This window comes from Scyliorhinus torazame, chromosome 22 (genome assembly GCF_047496885.1).
Source record: "Scyliorhinus torazame isolate Kashiwa2021f chromosome 22, sScyTor2.1, whole genome shotgun sequence".
Taxonomy (NCBI): Eukaryota; Metazoa; Chordata; class Chondrichthyes; order Carcharhiniformes; family Scyliorhinidae; genus Scyliorhinus; species Scyliorhinus torazame.
This window is the reverse complement of record NC_092728.1, coordinates 26720551-26739610: the sequence shown is the minus strand read 5'-3', so window position 1 is coordinate 26739610 and position 19060 is coordinate 26720551. Positions and strand designations below refer to the sequence as shown.

The window sequence follows — 19060 nt, the reverse complement described above, 5'->3', positions numbered from 1 at the left end:
TTCCCTCAACGCTCACCCTCTGAATGTGCGGCGCTCCCTCAGCGCTGACCCTTCGACAGTGCAGCGATCCCTCAGCGCTGATCCTCCGTCAATGCAGCGCTCCCTCAGCACTGACTCTCCGACAGAGCGGCGCTCCCTCAGCACTGACCCTCCGACAGTGCGCCGCTCCCTCAGCACTGACCCTCCCAACAGTGCAGCGCTCCCTCAGCACTGACCCTCCGACAATGCAGCGCTCCCTCAACACTGATCCTCCGACAGTGCGGCGCTCCCTCAGCACAGACCATCCGACAGTGCGGTGCTCCCTCAGCACTGACCCTCCGACAGTGCGGCGCTCCCTCAGCACTGACCCTCCGACAGTGCGACACTCACTCAGCACTGACCCTCCGACAGTGCGACACTCCCTCAGCGCTGATCCTCCGTCAATGCAGCGCTCCCTCAGCACTGACTCTCCGACAGAGCGGCGCTCCCTCAGCACTGACCCTCCGACAGTGCGACGCTCCCTCAGCACTGACCCTCCCAACAGTGCAGCGCTCCCTCAGCACTGACCCTCCGACAATGCAGCGCTCCCTCAACACTGATCCTCCGACAGTGCGGCGCTCCCTCAGCACTGACCCTCCGACAGTGCGGTGCTCCCTCAGCACTGACCCTCCGACAGTGCGGCCCTCCCTCAGCACTGACCCTCCGACAGTGCGACACTCACTCAGCACTGACCCTCCGACAGTGCGACACTCCCTCAGCACTGACCCTCCCACAGTGCGGCGCTCCCTCAGCACTGACACTCCGACAGTGCGGCGCTCCCTCAACACTGACCCTCCGACAGTGTGGCGCTCCCTCAGCACTGACCCTCCGACAATACGGCCGCCCCTCAGCACTGACCCTTTGACATTGCGGTGCTCCCTCAGCACTGACCCTCCGACGGTGCGGCGCTCCCTCAGCGCTGACCCTTCGACAGTGCAGCGATTCCCACAGCGCTGACCCTCCGACAATGCAGCGCTCCCTCAGCGCTGACCCTCCGATAGTGCGACACTCCCTCAGCGCTGATCCTCCGTCAATGCAGCGCTCCCTCAGCGCTGACCCTCCGACAATGCAGCGCTCCCTCAGTACTGACCCTCCGACAGGAGGTGTTCCCTCAACGCTCACCCTCTGAATGTGCGGCGCTCCCTCACCACTGACCCTCCGGCAATGCGGCGCTCCCTCAGCACTGACCCTCTGACAATGCAGGCACCCTCAGCAATGACCCTCTGACAGTGCGGCGCTCCCTCAGTACTGACCGCCCATAAATGCGGCGCTCCCTCAGCACTGACCCTTGGACAGTGCGGCATTCCTTCAGCACTGATCCTCTGACAGTGCGGCGCTCCCTCAGTACTGACCCTCCGACAGTGCGGCGCTCCCTCAGCACTGATCCTCCGACAGTGCGGCGCTCGCTCAGCACTGACCCTCCGACAGTGCGGCGCTCCCTCAGCACTGACCCTCCGACAGTGCGGCGCTCCCTCAGCACTGACACACCGACAGTGCAGCGCTCCCTCAGCGCTGACCCTCCGACAGTGCGGCGCTCCCTCAGCACTGACACTCCGACAGTGCGGCGCTCACTCAACACTGACCCTCCGATAGTGCGGTGCTCCCTTAGCACTGACCCTTCCACAGTGCGGCACTCCTTCAGTACTGACCCTTCGACAGTGCGGCGCTCCCTCAGCACTGACCCTCCGACAGAGCGGCGCTCCCTCAGCACTGACCCTCCCAACAGTGCAGCGCTCCCTCAGCACTGACCCTCCCAACAGTGCAGCGCTCCCTCAGCACTGACCCTCCGACAATGCAGTGCTGCCTCAACACTGACCCTCCGACAGTGCGGCGCTCCCTCAGCACTGACCCTCCGACAATACGGCCGCCCCTTAGCACTGACCCTTTGACATTGCGGTGCTCCCTCAGCACTGACCCTCCGACAGTGTGGCGCTCCCTCAGCACTGACCCTCCGACAGTGTGGCGCTCCCACAGCACTGACCCTCCGACAGTGCGGCGCTGCCTCAGCACTGACCCTCCGACAGTGTGGCGCTTCCTCAGCACTGACCCACCGACAGTGCTGCGCTCCCTCAGCACTGACACTCTGACAGTGCGGCGTTCCCTCAACACTGACCGTCCGACAGTGCAGCGCTCCCTCAGCGCTGACCCTCCGACAGTGCGGCACTCCCTCAGCACTGACCCTCCGACAGTGCGGCGCTCCCTCAGCACTGACCCTCTGACAGTGCGGCACTTTCTCAGCACTGACCCTCCGACAGTGCGCCGCTCCCTCAGCACTGACCCTTCCACAGTGCGGCACTCCTTCAGCACTGACCCTTCGACAGCGCAGCGCTCCCTCAGTTCTGACCCTCCGAGAGGAGGTGTTCCCTCAACGCTCACCCTCTGAATGTGCGGCGCTCCCTCAGCACTGACACTCCGACAGTGCGGCGCTCCCTCAGCACTGACCCTCCGACAGTGCGGCGCTCCCTCAGCACTGACCCTCCGACAGTGCGGCGCTCCCTCAGCACTGACCCTCCGACAGTGCTGCGCTCCCTCAGCACTGACCCTCCGACAGTGCGGCGCTCCCTCAGCACTGACCCTCCGACAGTGCGGCGCTCCCTCAGCACTCACCCTCCGACAGTGCGGCGCTCCCTCAGCACTGACCCTCTGACAGTGCGGCGCTTTCTCAGCACTGACCCTCCGACAGTGCGCCGCTCCCTCAGCACTGACCCTTCCACAGTGCGGCACTCCTTCAGCACTGACCCTTCGACAGCGCGGCGCTCCCTCAGTACTGACCCTCCGAGAGGACGTGTTCCCTCAACGCTCACCCTCTGAATGTGCGGCGCTCCCTCAGCACTGACACTCCGACAGTGCGGCGCTCCCTCAGCACTGACCCTCCGACAGTGCTGCGCTCCCTCAGCATTGACCCTCCGACAGTGCGGCACTCCCTCAGCACTGACCCTCCGACAGTGCGGCGCTCCCCCAGCACTGACCCTCCGACAGTGCGGCGCTCCCTCAGCACTGACACTCCGACAGTGCGGCGCTCCCTCAACACTGATCCTCCGACAGTGCGGCACTCCCTCAGCACTGACGCTCCGACAGTGCGGCGCTCCCTCTGCACTGACCCTTCCACAGTGCGGCACTCCTTCAGCACTGACCCTCCGACAGTGCGGCGCTCCCTCAGCACTGACCCTCCAACAGTGCGGCGCTCCCTCAGCACTGACCCTCCGACAGTGCGGCGCTCCCTCAGCACTGACCCTCCAACAGTGCGGTGCTCCCTCAGCACTGACTCTTCGACAGTTCAGTACTCCTTCAGCACTGACCCTTTGATAATGCAGCGCTCCCTCAACACTGACCCTCCCGACAGTGCGGCGCTCCCTCAGCACTGACCCTCCGGCAGTGCGGCGCTCCCTCAGCACTGACCCTTCGACAGTGCAGCGCTGCATCAGCACTGACCCTCCGACAGTGCAGCGCTCCCTCAGCACTGACCCTCCGACAATGCAGCGCTCCCTCAGCGCTGACCCTCCGACAATGCAGCGCTCCCTCAGCGCTGACCCTCCGACAATGTGCGGCGCTCCCTCAGCACTGACCCTTCGACTGTGCGGCGCTCCCTCAGCACTGACCCTTCGACAGTGCCGCGCTCCCTCAGTATTGACCCTCCGACAGTGACGTGTTCCCTCAGCACTGACCGTCCGCCCTCAGCACTGACCGTCCGACTGTGGGGTGCTCCCTCAGCACTGACCCTCTGACAGTTCGACGCTCCCTCAGCACTGACCCTCCGACAGTGCGGCGTCCTCAGCACTGACCCTCCGACAGTGCGGCGCTCCCTCAGCACTGACCCTCCGACTGTGGGGTGCTCCCTCAGCACTGACCCTCTGACAGTGCGGCGCTCCCTCAGCACTGACCCTCCGACAGTGCGGCGCTCCCTCAGCACTGACCCTCCGACAGTGCGGTGCTCCCTCAGCACTGACCCTCCGACAGTGCGGTGCTCCCTCAGCACTGACCCTCCGCCAGTGCAGCGCTCCCTCAGCACTGACCCTCTGACAGTGCGGCGTCCTCAGCACTGACCCTCCGACAGTGCGGTGCTCCCTCAGCACTGACCCTCCGCCAGTGCAGCGCTCCCTCAGCACTGACCCTCTCCGACAGTGCGGCGCTCCCTCAGCACTGACCCTCCGACAGTGCGGTGCTCCCTCAGCACTGACCCTCCGACAGTGCAGCGCTCCCTCAGCACTGACCCTCCGACAGTGCAGCGCTCCCTCAGCACTGACCCTCCGACAGTGCGGCACTCCCTCAGCACTGACACTCCGACAGTGCGGCGCTCCCTCAGCACCGACCCTCTGACAGTGCGGCGCTCCCTCAGCACTGACCCTCCGACAGTGCGGCGCTCCCTCAGCACTGACCCTCTGACAGTTCGGCGCTCCCTCAGCACTCACCCTCCGACAGTGCGGCGCTCCCTCAGCACTGACCCTCTGACAGTTCGACGCTCCCTCAGCACTGACCCTCCGACAGTGCGGCGCTCCCTCAGCACTGACCCTCCGACTGTGGGGTGCTCCCTCAGCACTGACCCTCTGACAGTGCGGCGCTCCCTCAGCACTGACCCTCCGACAGTGCGGCGCTCCCTCAGCACTGACCCTCCGACAGTGCGGTGCTCCCTCAGCACTGACCCTCCGCCAGTGCAGCGCTCCCTCAGCACTGACCCTCTGACAGTGCGGCGTCCTCAGCACTGACCCTCCGACAGTGCGGTGCTCCCTCAGCACTGACCCTCCGCCAGTGCAGCGCTCCCTCAGCACTGACCCTCTCCGACAGTGCGGCGCTCCCTCAGCACTGACCCTCCGACAGTGCGGTGCTCCCTCAGCACTGACCCTCCGACAGTGCAGCGCTCCCTCAGCACTGACCCTCCGACAGTGCAGCGCTCCCTCAGCACTGACCCTCCGACAGTGCGGCACTCCCTCAGCACTGACACTCCGACAGTGCGGCGCTCCCTCAGCACCGACCCTCTGACAGTGCGGCGCTCCCTCAGCACTGACCCTCCGACAGTGCGGCGCTCCCTCAGCACTGACCCTCTGACAGTTCGGCGCTCCCTCAGCACTCACCCTCCGACAGTGCGGCGCTCCCTCAGCACTGACCCTCTGACAGTGCGGCACTCCCTCAGCACTGACCCTTCCACAGTGTGGCACTCCTTCAGCACTGACCCTTCGACAGCGCAGCGCTCCCTCAGTACTGACCCTCCGAGAGGAGGTGTTCCCTCAACGCTCACCCTCTGAATGTGCGGCGCTCCCTCAGCGCTGACCCTTCGACAGTGCAGCGATCCCTCAGCGCTGATCCTCCGTCAATGCAGCGCTCCCTCAGCACTGACTCTCCGACAGAGCGGCGCTCCCTCAGCACTGACCCTCCGACAGTGCGCCGCTCCCTCAGCACTGACCCTCCCAACAGTGCAGCGCTCCCTCAGCACTGACCCTCCGACAATGCAGCGCTCCCTCAACACTGATCCTCCGACAGTGCGGCGCTCCCTCAGCACAGACCATCCGACAGTGCGGTGCTCCCTCAGCACTGACCCTCCGACAGTGCGGCGCTCCCTCAGCACTGACCCTCCGACAGTGCGACACTCACTCAGCACTGACCCTCCGACAGTGCGACACTCCCTCAGCGCTGATCCTCCGTCAATGCAGCGCTCCCTCAGCACTGACTCTCCGACAGAGCGGCGCTCCCTCAGCACTGACCCTCCGACAGTGCGACGCTCCCTCAGCACTGACCCTCCCAACAGTGCAGCGCTCCCTCAGCACTGACCCTCCGACAATGCAGCGCTCCCTCAACACTGATCCTCCGACAGTGCGGCGCTCCCTCAGCACTGACCCTCCGACAGTGCGGTGCTCCCTCAGCACTGACCCTCCGACAGTGCGGCCCTCCCTCAGCACTGACCCTCCGACAGTGCGACACTCACTCAGCACTGACCCTCCGACAGTGCGACACTCCCTCAGCACTGACCCTCCCACAGTGCGGCGCTCCCTCAGCACTGACACTCCGACAGTGCGGCGCTCCCTCAACACTGACCCTCCGACAGTGTGGCGCTCCCTCAGCACTGACCCTCCGACAATACGGCCGCCCCTCAGCACTGACCCTTTGACATTGCGGTGCTCCCTCAGCACTGACCCTCCGACGGTGCGGCGCTCCCTCAGCGCTGACCCTTCGACAGTGCAGCGATTCCCACAGCGCTGACCCTCCGACAATGCAGCGCTCCCTCAGCGCTGACCCTCCGATAGTGCGACACTCCCTCAGCGCTGATCCTCCGTCAATGCAGCGCTCCCTCAGCGCTGACCCTCCGACAATGCAGCGCTCCCTCAGTACTGACCCTCCGACAGGAGGTGTTCCCTCAACGCTCACCCTCTGAATGTGCGGCGCTCCCTCACCACTGACCCTCCGGCAATGCGGCGCTCCCTCAGCACTGACCCTCTGACAATGCAGGCACCCTCAGCAATGACCCTCTGACAGTGCGGCGCTCCCTCAGTACTGACCGCCCATAAATGCGGCGCTCCCTCAGCACTGACCCTTGGACAGTGCGGCATTCCTTCAGCACTGATCCTCTGACAGTGCGGCGCTCCCTCAGTACTGACCCTCCGACAGTGCGGCGCTCCCTCAGCACTGATCCTCCGACAGTGCGGCGCTCGCTCAGCACTGACCCTCCGACAGTGCGGCGCTCCCTCAGCACTGACCCTCCGACAGTGCGGCGCTCCCTCAGCACTGACACACCGACAGTGCAGCGCTCCCTCAGCGCTGACCCTCCGACAGTGCGGCGCTCCCTCAGCACTGACACTCCGACAGTGCGGCGCTCACTCAACACTGACCCTCCGATAGTGCGGTGCTCCCTTAGCACTGACCCTTCCACAGTGCGGCACTCCTTCAGCACTGACCCTTCGACAGTGCGGCGCTCCCTCAGCACTGACCCTCCGACAGAGCGGCGCTCCCTCAGCACTGACCCTCCCAACAGTGCAGCGCTCCCTCAGCACTGACCCTCCCAACAGTGCAGCGCTCCCTCAGCACTGACCCTCCGACAATGCAGTGCTGCCTCAACACTGACCCTCCGACAGTGCGGCGCTCCCTCAGCACTGACCCTCCGACAATACGGCCGCCCCTTAGCACTGACCCTTTGACATTGCGGTGCTCCCTCAGCACTGACCCTCCGACAGTGTGGCGCTCCCTCAGCACTGACCCTCCGACAGTGTGGCGCTCCCACAGCACTGACCCTCCGACAGTGCGGCGCTGCCTCAGCACTGACCCTCCGACAGTGTGGCGCTTCCTCAGCACTGACCCACCGACAGTGCTGCGCTCCCTCAGCACTGACACTCTGACAGTGCGGCGTTCCCTCAACACTGACCGTCCGACAGTGCAGCGCTCCCTCATCGCTGACCCTCCGACAGTGCGGCACTCCCTCAGCACTGACCCTCCGACAGTGCGGCGCTCCCTCAGCACTGACCCTCTGACAGTGCGGCACTTTCTCAGCACTGACCCTCCGACAGTGCGCCGCTCCCTCAGCACTGACCCTTCCACAGTGCGGCACTCCTTCAGCACTGACCCTTCGACAGCGCAGCGCTCCCTCAGTTCTGACCCTCCGAGAGGAGGTGTTCCCTCAACGCTCACCCTCTGAATGTGCGGCGCTCCCTCAGCACTGACACTCCGACAGTGCGGCGCTCCCTCAGCACTGACCCTCCGACAGTGCGGCGCTCCCTCAGCACTGACCCTCCGACAGTGCGGCACTCCCTCAGCACTGACCCTCCGACAGTGCGGCGCTCCCTCAGCACTGACCCTCCGACAGTGCGGCGCTCCCTCAGCACTCACCCTCCGACAGTGCGGCGCTCCCTCAGCACTGACCCTCTGACAGTGCGGCACTTTCTCAGCACTGACCCTCCGACAGTGCGCCGCTCCCTCAGCACTGACCCTTCCACAGTGCGGCACTCCTTCAGCACTGACCCTTCGACAGCGCAGCGCTCCCTCAGTACTGACCCTCCGAGAGGACGTGTTCCCTCAACGCTCACCCTCTGAATGTGCGGCGCTCCCTCAGCACTGACACTCCGACAGTGCGGCGCTCCCTCAGCACTGACCCTCCGACAGTGCTGCGCTCCCTCAGCATTGACCCTCCGACAGTGCGGCACTCCCTCAGCACTGACCCTCCGACAGTGCGGCGCTCCCCCAGCACTGACCCTCCGACAGTGCGGCGCTCCCTCAGCACTGACACTCCGACAGTGCGGCGCTCCCTCAACACTGACCCTCCGAAAGTGCAGCGCTCCCTCAGCGCTGACCCTCCGACAGTGCGGCACTCCCTCAGCACTGACCCTCTGACAGTGCGGCACTCCCTCAGCACTGATCCTCCGACAGTGCGGCACTCCCTCAGCACTGACGCTCCGACAGTGCGGCGCTCCCTCTGCACTGACCCTTCCACAGTGCGGCACTCCTTCAGCACTGACCCTCCGACAGTGCGGCGCTCCCTCAGCACTGACCCTCCAACAGTGCGGCGCTCCCTCAGCACTGACCCTCCGACAGTGCGGCGCTCCCTCAGCACTGACCCTCCAACAGTGCGGCGCTCCCTCAGCACTGACTCTTCGACAGTTCAGTACTCCTTCAGCACTGACCCTTCGATAATGCAGCGCTCCCTCAACACTGACCCTCCCGACAGTGCGGCGCTCCCTCAGCACTGACCCTCCGGCAGTGCGGCGCTCCCTCAGCACTGACCCTTCGACAGTGCAGCGCTGCATCAGCACTGACCCTCCGACAGTGCAGCGCTCCCTCAGCACTGACCCTCCGACAATGCAGCGCTCCCTCAGCGCTGACCCTCCGACAATGCAGCGCTCCCTCAGCGCTGACCCTCCGACAATGTGCGGCGCTCCCTCAGCACTGACCCTTCGACTGTGCGGCGCTCCCTCAGCACTGACCCTTCGACAGTGCCGCGCTCCCTCAGTATTGACCCTCCGACAGTGACGTGTTCCCTCAGCACTGACCGTCCGCCCTCAGCACTGACCGTCCGACTGTGGGGTGCTCCCTCAGCACTGACCCTCTGACAGTTCGACGCTCCCTCAGCACTGACCCTCCGACAGCGCGGCGCTCCCTCAGCACTGACCCTCCGACTGTGGGGTGCTCCCTCAGCACTGACCCTCTGACAGTTCGACGCTCCCTCAGCACTGACCCTCCGACAGTGCGGCGTCCTCAGCACTGACCCTCTGACAGTGCGGCGCTCCCTCAGCACTGACCCTCCGACAGTGCGGCGCTCCCTCAGCACTGACCCTCCGACAGTGCGGTGCTCCCTCAGCACTGACCCTCCGACAGTGCGGTGCTCCCTCAGCACTGACCCTCCGCCAGTGCAGCGCTCCCTCAGCACTGACCCTCTGACAGTGCGGCGTCCTCAGCACTGACCCTCCGACAGTGCGGTGCTCCCTCAGCACTGACCCTCCGCCAGTGCAGCGCTCCCTCAGCACTGACCCTCTCCGACAGTGCGGCGCTCCCTCAGCACTGACCCTCCGACAGTGCGGTGCTCCCTGAGCACTGACCCTCCGACAGTGCAGCGCTCCCTCAGCACTGACCCTCCGACAGTGCAGCGCTCCCTCAGCACTGACCCTCCGACAGTGCGGCACTCCCTCAGCACTGACACTCCGACAGTGCGGCGCTCCCTCAGCACCGACCCTCTGACAGTGCGGCGCTCCCTCAGCACTGACCCTCCGACAGTGCGGCGCTCCCTCAGCACTGACCCTCTGACAGTTCGGCGCTCCCTCAGCACTCACCCTCCGACAGTGCGGCGCTCCCTCAGCACTGACCCTCTGACAGTTCGACGCTCCCTCAGCACTGACCCTCCGACAGTGCGGCGCTCCCTCAGCACTGACCCTCCGACTGTGGGGTGCTCCCTCAGCACTGACCCTCTGACAGTGCGGCGCTCCCTCAGCACTGACCCTCCGACAGTGCGGCGCTCCCTCAGCACTGACCCTCCGACAGTGCGGTGCTCCCTCAGCACTGACCCTCCGCCAGTGCAGCGCTCCCTCAGCACTGACCCTCTGACAGTGCGGCGTCCTCAGCACTGACCCTCCGACAGTGCGGTGCTCCCTCAGCACTGACCCTCCGCCAGTGCAGCGCTCCCTCAGCACTGACCCTCTCCGACAGTGCGGCGCTCCCTCAGCACTGACCCTCCGACAGTGCGGTGCTCCCTCAGCACTGACCCTCCGACAGTGCAGCGCTCCCTCAGCACTGACCCTCCGACAGTGCAGCGCTCCCTCAGCACTGACCCTCCGACAGTGCGGCACTCCCTCAGCACTGACACTCCGACAGTGCGGCGCTCCCTCAGCACCGACCCTCTGACAGTGCGGCGCTCCCTCAGCACTGACCCTCCGACAGTGCGGCGCTCCCTCAGCACTGACCCTCTGACAGTTCGGCGCTCCCTCAGCACTCACCCTCCGACAGTGCGGCGCTCCCTCAGCACTGACCCTCTGACAGTGCGGCACTCCCTCAGCACTGACCCTTCCACAGTGTGGCACTCCTTCAGCACTGACCCTTCGACAGCGCAGCGCTCCCTCAGTACTGACCCTCCGAGAGGAGGTGTTCCCTCAACGCTCACCCTCTGAATGTGCGGCGCTCCCTCAGCGCTGACCCTTCGACAGTGCAGCGATCCCTCAGCGCTGATCCTCCGTCAATGCAGCGCTCCCTCAGCACTGACTCTCCGACAGAGCGGCGCTCCCTCAGCACTGACCCTCCGACAGTGCGCCGCTCCCTCAGCACTGACCCTCCCAACAGTGCAGCGCTCCCTCAGCACTGACCCTCCGACAATGCAGCGCTCCCTCAACACTGATCCTCCGACAGTGCGGCGCTCCCTCAGCACAGACCATCCGACAGTGCGGTGCTCCCTCAGCACTGACCCTCCGACAGTGCGGCGCTCCCTCAGCACTGACCCTCCGACAGTGCGACACTCACTCAGCACTGACCCTCCGACAGTGCGACACTCCCTCAGCGCTGATCCTCCGTCAATGCAGCGCTCCCTCAGCACTGACTCTCCGACAGAGCGGCGCTCCCTCAGCACTGACCCTCCGACAGTGCGACGCTCCCTCAGCACTGACCCTCCCAACAGTGCAGCGCTCCCTCAGCACTGACCCTCCGACAATGCAGCGCTCCCTCAACACTGATCCTCCGACAGTGCGGCGCTCCCTCAGCACTGACCCTCCGACAGTGCGGTGCTCCCTCAGCACTGACCCTCCGACAGTGCGGCCCTCCCTCAGCACTGACCCTCCGACAGTGCGACACTCACTCAGCACTGACCCTCCGACAGTGCGACACTCCCTCAGCACTGACCCTCCCACAGTGCGGCGCTCCCTCAGCACTGACACTCCGACAGTGCGGCGCTCCCTCAACACTGACCCTCCGACAGTGTGGCGCTCCCTCAGCACTGACCCTCCGACAATACGGCCGCCCCTCAGCACTGACCCTTTGACATTGCGGTGCTCCCTCAGCACTGACCCTCCGACGGTGCGGCGCTCCCTCAGCGCTGACCCTTCGACAGTGCAGCGATTCCCACAGCGCTGACCCTCCGACAATGCAGCGCTCCCTCAGCGCTGACCCTCCGATAGTGCGACACTCCCTCAGCGCTGATCCTCCGTCAATGCAGCGCTCCCTCAGCGCTGACCCTCCGACAATGCAGCGCTCCCTCAGTACTGACCCTCCGACAGGAGGTGTTCCCTCAACGCTCACCCTCTGAATGTGCGGCGCTCCCTCACCACTGACCCTCCGGCAATGCGGCGCTCCCTCAGCACTGACCCTCTGACAATGCAGGCACCCTCAGCAATGACCCTCTGACAGTGCGGCGCTCCCTCAGTACTGACCGCCCATAAATGCGGCGCTCCCTCAGCACTGACCCTTGGACAGTGCGGCATTCCTTCAGCACTGATCCTCTGACAGTGCGGCGCTCCCTCAGTACTGACCCTCCGACAGTGCGGCGCTCCCTCAGCACTGATCCTCCGACAGTGCGGCGCTCGCTCAGCACTGACCCTCCGACAGTGCGGCGCTCCCTCAGCACTGACCCTCCGACAGTGCGGCGCTCCCTCAGCACTGACACACCGACAGTGCAGCGCTCCCTCAGCGCTGACCCTCCGACAGTGCGGCGCTGCCTCAGCACTGACACTCCGACAGTGCGGCGCTCACTCAACACTGACCCTCCGATAGTGCGGTGCTCCCTTAGCACTGACCCTTCCACAGTGCGGCACTCCTTCAGCACTGACCCTTCGACAGTGCGGCGCTCCCTCAGCACTGACCCTCCGACAGAGCGGCGCTCCCTCAGCACTGACCCTCCCAACAGTGCAGCGCTCCCTCAGCACTGACCCTCCCAACAGTGCAGCGCTCCCTCAGCACTGACCCTCCGACAATGCAGTGCTGCCTCAACACTGACCCTCCGACAGTGCGGCGCTCCCTCAGCACTGACCCTCCGACAATACGGCCGCCCCTTAGCACTGACCCTTTGACATTGCGGTGCTCCCTCAGCACTGACCCTCCGACAGTGTGGCGCTCCCTCAGCACTGACCCTCCGACAGTGTGGCGCTCCCACAGCACTGACCCTCCGACAGTGCGGCGCTGCCTCAGCACTGACCCTCCGACAGTGTGGCGCTTCCTCAGCACTGACCCACCGACAGTGCTGCGCTCCCTCAGCACTGACACTCTGACAGTGCGGCGTTCCCTCAACACTGACCGTCCGACAGTGCAGCGCTCCCTCATCGCTGACCCTCCGACAGTGCGGCACTCCCTCAGCACTGACCCTCCGACAGTGCGGCGCTCCCTCAGCACTGACCCTCTGACAGTGCGGCACTTTCTCAGCACTGACCCTCCGACAGTGCGCCGCTCCCTCAGCACTGACCCTTCCACAGTGCGGCACTCCTTCAGCACTGACCCTTCGACAGCGCAGCGCTCCCTCAGTTCTGACCCTCCGAGAGGAGGTGTTCCCTCAACGCTCACCCTCTGAATGTGCGGCGCTCCCTCAGCACTGACACTCCGACAGTGCGGCGCTCCCTCAGCACTGACCCTCCGACAGTGCGGCGCTCCCTCAGCACTGACCCTCCGACAGTGCGGCACTCCCTCAGCACTGACCCTCCGACAGTGCGGCGCTCCCTCAGCACTGACCCTCCGACAGTGCGGCGCTCCCTCAGCACTCACCCTCCGACAGTGCGGCGCTCCCTCAGCACTGACCCTCTGACAGTGCGGCACTTTCTCAGCACTGACCCTCCGACAGTGCGCCGCTCCCTCAGCACTGACCCTTCCACAGTGCGGCACTCCTTCAGCACTGACCCTTCGACAGCGCAGCGCTCCCTCAGTACTGACCCTCCGAGAGGACGTGTTCCCTCAACGCTCACCCTCTGAATGTGCGGCGCTCCCTCAGCACTGACACTCCGACAGTGCGGCGCTCCCTCAGCACTGACCCTCCGACAGTGCTGCGCTCCCTCAGCATTGACCCTCCGACAGTGCGGCACTCCCTCAGCACTGACCCTCCGACAGTGCGGCGCTCCCCCAGCACTGACCCTCCGACAGTGCGGCGCTCCCTCAGCACTGACACTCCGACAGTGCGGCGCTCCCTCAACACTGACCCTCCGAAAGTGCAGCGCTCCCTCAGCGCTGACCCTCCGACAGTGCGGCACTCCCTCAGCACTGACCCTCTGACAGTGCGGCACTCCCTCAGCACTGATCCTCCGACAGTGCGGCACTCCCTCAGCACTGACGCTCCGACAGTGCGGCGCTCCCTCTGCACTGACCCTTCCACAGTGCGGCACTCCTTCAGCACTGACCCTCCGACAGTGCGGCGCTCCCTCAGCACTGACCCTCCAACAGTGCGGCGCTCCCTCAGCACTGACCCTCCGACAGTGCGGCGCTCCCTCAGCACTGACCCTCCAACAGTGCGGCGCTCCCTCAGCACTGACTCTTCGACAGTTCAGTACTCCTTCAGCACTGACCCTTCGATAATGCAGCGCTCCCTCAACACTGACCCTCCCGACAGTGCGGCGCTCCCTCAGCACTGACCCTCCGGCAGTGCGGCGCTCCCTCAGCACTGACCCTTCGACAGTGCAGCGCTGCATCAGCACTGACCCTCCGACAGTGCAGCGCTCCCTCAGCACTGACCCTCCGACAATGCAGCGCTCCCTCAGCGCTGACCCTCCGACAATGCAGCGCTCCCTCAGCGCTGACCCTCCGACAATGTGCGGCGCTCCCTCAGCACTGACCCTTCGACTGTGCGGCGCTCCCTCAGCACTGACCCTTCGACAGTGCCGCGCTCCCTCAGTATTGACCCTCCGACAGTGACGTGTTCCCTCAGCACTGACCGTCCGCCCTCAGCACTGACCGTCCGACTGTGGGGTGCTCCCTCAGCACTGACCCTCTGACAGTTCGACGCTCCCTCAGCACTGACCCTCCGACAGCGCGGCGCTCCCTCAGCACTGACCCTCCGACTGTGGGGTGCTCCCTCAGCACTGACCCTCTGACAGTTCGACGCTCCCTCAGCACTGACCCTCCGACAGTGCGGCGTCCTCAGCACTGACCCTCCGACAGTGCGGTGCTCCCTCAGCACTGACCCTCCGCCAGTGCAGCGCTCCCTCAGCACTGACCCTCTGACAGTTCGACGCTCCCTCAGCACTGACCCTCCGACAGTGCGGCGCTCCCTCAGCACTGACCCTCCGACAGTGCGGTGCTCCCTCAGCACTGACCCTCCGCCAGTGCAGCGCTCCCTCAGCACTGACCCTCTGACAGTGCGGCGTCCTCAGCACTGACCCTCCGACAGTGCGGTGCTCCCTCAGCACTGACCCTCCGCCAGTGCAGCGCTCCCTCAGCACTGACCCTCTCCGACAGTGCGGCGCTCCCTCAGCACTGACCCTCCGACAGTGCGGTGCTCCCTCAGCACTGACCCTCCGACAGTGCAGCGCTCCCTCAGCACTGACCCTCCGACAGTGCGGCACTCCCTCAGCACTGACACTCCGACAGTGCGGCGCTCCCTCAGCACCGACCCTCTGACAGTGCGGCGCTCCCTCAGCACTGACCCTCCGACAGTGCGGCGCTCCCTCAGCACTGACCCTCTGACAGTTCGGCGCTCCCTCAGCATTGACCCTCCGACAGTGCGGCACTCCCTCAGCACTGACCCTCCGACAGTGCGGCGCTCCCCCAGCACTGACCCTCCGACAGTGCGGCGCTCCCTCAGCACTGACACTCCGACAGTGCGGCGCTCCCTCAACACTGACCCTCCGAAAGTGCAGCGCTCCCTCAGCGCTGACCCTCCGACAGTGCGGCACTCAGCACTGACCCTCTGACAGTGCGGCACTCCCTCAGCACTGATCCTCCGACAGTGCGGCACTCCCTCAGCACTGACGCTCCGACAGTGCGGCGCTCCCTCTGCACTGACCCTTCCACAGTGCGGCACTCCTTCAGCACTGACCCTCCGACAGTGCGGCGCTCCCTCAGCACTGACCCTCCAACAGTGCGGCGCTCCCTCAGCACTGACCCTCCGACAGTGCGGCGCTCCCTCAGCACTGACCCTCCAACAGTGCGGCGCTCCCTCAGCACTGACTCTTCGACAGTTCAGTACTCCTTCAGCACTGACCCTTCGATAATGCAGCGCTCCCTCAACACTGACCCTCCGGCAGTGCGGCGCTCCCTCAGCACTGACCCTTCGACAGTGCAGCGCTGCATCAGCACTGACCCTCCGACAATGCAGCGCTCCCTCAGCGCTGACCCTCCGACAATGCAGCACTCCCTCAGCGCTGACCCTCCGACAATGTGCGGCGCTCCCTCAGCACTGACCCTTCGACTGTGCGGCGCTCCCTCAGCACTGACCCTTCGACAGTGCCGCGCTCCCTCAGTATTGACCCTCCGACAGTGATGTGTTCCCTCAGCACTGACCGTCCGCCCTCAGCACTGACCGTCCGACTGTGGGGTGCTCCCTCAGCACTGACCCTCTGACAGTTCGACGCTCCCTCAGCACTGACCCTCCGACAGTGCGGCGTCCTCAGCACTGACCCTCCGACAGTGCGGCGCTCCCTCAGCACTGACCCTCCGACTGTGGGGTGCTTCCTCAGCACTGACCCTCCGCCAGTGCAGCGCTCCCTCAGCCCTGACCCTCTCCGACAGTGCGGTGCTCCCTCAGCACTGACCCTCCGCCAGTGCAGCGCTCCCTCAGCACTGACCCTCTGACAGTTCGACGCTCCCTCAGCACTGACCCTCCGACAGTGCGGCGCTCCCTCAGCACTGACCCTCCGACAGTGCGGTGCTCCCTCAGCACTGACCCTCCGCCAGTGCAGCGCTCCCTCAGCACTGACCCTCTGACAGTGCGGCGTCCTCAGCACTGACCCTCCGACAGTGCGGTGCTCCCTCAGCACTGACCCTCCGCCAGTGCAGCGCTCCCTCAGCACTGACCCTCTCCGACAGTGCGGCGCTCCCTCAGCACTGACCCTCCGACAGTGCGGTGCTCCCTCAGCACTGACCCTCCGACAGTGCAGCGTTCCCTCAGCACTGACCCTCCGACAGTGCAGCGCTCCCTCAGCACTGACCCTCCGACAGTGCAGCGCTCCCTCAGCACTGACCCTCCGACAGTGCGGCACTCCCTCAGCACTGACACTCCGACAGTGCGGCGCTCCCTCAGCACCGACCCTCTGACAGTGCGGCGCTCCCTCAGCACTGACCCTCCGACAGTGCGGCGCTCCCTCAGCACTGACCCTCTGACAGTTCGGCGCTCCCTCAGCACTGACCCTCCGACAGTGCGGCGCTCCCTCAGCACTGACCCTCCGACAGTGCGGCGCTCCCTCAGCACTGACCCTCCGACAGTGGGGTGCTCCCTCAGCACTGACCCTCTGACAGTTCGGCGCTCCCTCAGCACTGACCCTCCGACAATGCGGCGCTCTCTCAGCACTGACCCTCCGACAGTGCGGTGCTCCCTCAGCACTGACCCTCCGACAGTGCAGCGCTCCCTCAGCACTGACCCTCCGACAGTGCAGCGCTCCCTCAGCACTGACCCTCCGACAGTGCGGCGCTCCCTCAGCACTGACCCTCCGACAGTGCGGCACTCCCTCAGCACTGACACTCCGACAGTGCAGCACTCCCTCAGCACTGACCCTCTGACAGTGCGGCGCTCCCTCAGCACTGACACTCTGACAGTGCAGCACTCCCTCAGCACTGACCCTCCGACAGAGCGACGCTCTGCATTGACCCTGTGAATGTGTGTGGAATAATGGGAGTCAATGATATTCTGTCAGATTTAATGAACAGTACATTTGCTTTTTCAGCTGTGGACAGTGAAAGTTGTGCACCCTCACTGCCAGAACGGACAGCTGATTCCTACATCGTACAGGATGCTGGTAAGAGAATTAGGGGCTCTCCATCACCAACACGCTCCAATGTCTCAGCCCCTTTGTGCATCTTCGCATCCCCCGGCTACTTTCCCCGGTGATCCTGGCAATGCCCTGCCCTCTCTCTGGTCACCCAGGCCGACGCCCCTCCCCTCTCCGGTTACCCAGGCCAACGCCCCTCTCCCTCTCTGGTTACCCAGGCTGACACCCCTCCCCCTCTCTGGTTACCCAGGCCAACACCCCTCCCCGTCTCTGGTTACTCTCTGACGCCCCTTCCCCTCTCTGGTTACCCAGGCCAACACCCCTCCCCGTCTCTGGTTACTCTCTGACGCCCCTTCCCCTCTCCGGTTACCCAGGCTGACTCTCCTCCCCCTTTCTGGTTACCCAGGCTGACACCCCTCCCCCTCTCTGGTTACCTAGGCCGACACCCCTCCCCGTCTCTGGTTACCCAGGCCGACGCCCCTCCCCCTTTCTGGATACTATCTGACGCCCCTCCCCCTCTCCGGTTACCCAGGCCGACACCCCCCCCCCTCTCTGGTTACCCAGGCCGACGCCCCTCCCTCTCTGGTTACCCAGGCCGACACCCCTCCCCGTCTCTGGTTACCCAGGCCGACGCCCCTCCCCCTCTGGTTACTATCTGACGCCCCTCTCCGGCTACCCAGGCCGACATCCCTTCCCCTCTGGTTACTCTCTGAAGCCCCTCCCCATCTCCGGCTACCCAGGCTGACGCCCCTCCCCCTCTCCGGCTACCCAGGCCGACACCCCCCCCCCTCTCTGGTTACCCAGGCCGACACCCCTCCCTCTCTGGTTACCCAGGCCGACACCCCTCCCCGTCTCTGGTTACCTAGGCCGACACCCCTCCCCCTCTCTGGTTACCCAGGCCGACGCCCCTCCCCCTTTCTGGATACTATCTGACGCCCCTCCCCCTCTCCAGTTACCCAGGCCGACACCCCTCCCCCTCTCTGGTTACCCAGGCCGACGCCCCTCCCTCTCTGGTTACCCAGGCCGAAGCCCCTCCCCGTCTCTGGTTACCCAGGCCGACGCCCCTCCCCCTCTCCGGTTACCCAGGCCGACACCCCTCCCCGTCTCTGGTTACCCAGGCTGACACCCCTCCCCCTCTCTGGTTACCTAGGCCGACACCCCTCCCCCTCTCTGGTTACCCAGGCCGATGCCCCTCCCCCTTTCTGGATACTATCTGACGCCCCTCCCCCTCTCCGGTTACCCAGGCCGACACCCCTCCCCTCTCCGGTTACCCAGGCCGACGCCCCTCCCACTCTCTGTTTACCCAGGCTGACGCCCCTCGCCCTCTCAGGTTACCCAGGCCGAAGCCCCTCCCCCTCTGGTTACCCAGGCCGACGCCCCTCCCCTCTCCGGTTACCCAGGCCGACGCCCCTCCCCCTCTCTGGTTACCCAGGCTGACACACCTCCCCCTCTCTGGTTACCCAGGCCGACACCCCTCCCCCTCTCTGGTTACTATCTGACGCCCCTCCCCCTCTCTGGTTACCCAGGCCGACACCCCTCCCCCTCTCCGGTTACCCAGGCCGACACCCCTTCCCCTCTGGTTACTATCTGACGCCCCTCTCCGGCTACCCAGGCCGACATCCCTTCCCCTCTGGTTACTCTCTGAAGCCCCTCCCCATCTCCGGCTACCCAGGCTGACGCCCCTCCCCCTCTCCGGCTACCCAGGCCGACACCCCGCTCCCTCTCCGGTTACCCAGGCCGACACCCCTTCC

General features: G+C 65.4%; 1 protein-coding gene across 1 annotated transcript in view; it reads left to right on the top strand.

Annotated features, from left to right (window-relative positions):
* The window catches only part of ptpn18 (protein tyrosine phosphatase non-receptor type 18), a 391917-nt gene that overhangs the window by 355421 nt on the left and 17436 nt on the right, over positions 1-19060 (top strand). Inside the window, exon 14 of the mRNA XM_072487997.1 lies at positions 17265-17336. Within this exon, the coding sequence (XP_072344098.1) occupies positions 17265-17336 (72 nt within the window). The remainder of the gene's footprint in view (positions 1-17264; positions 17337-19060) is intronic.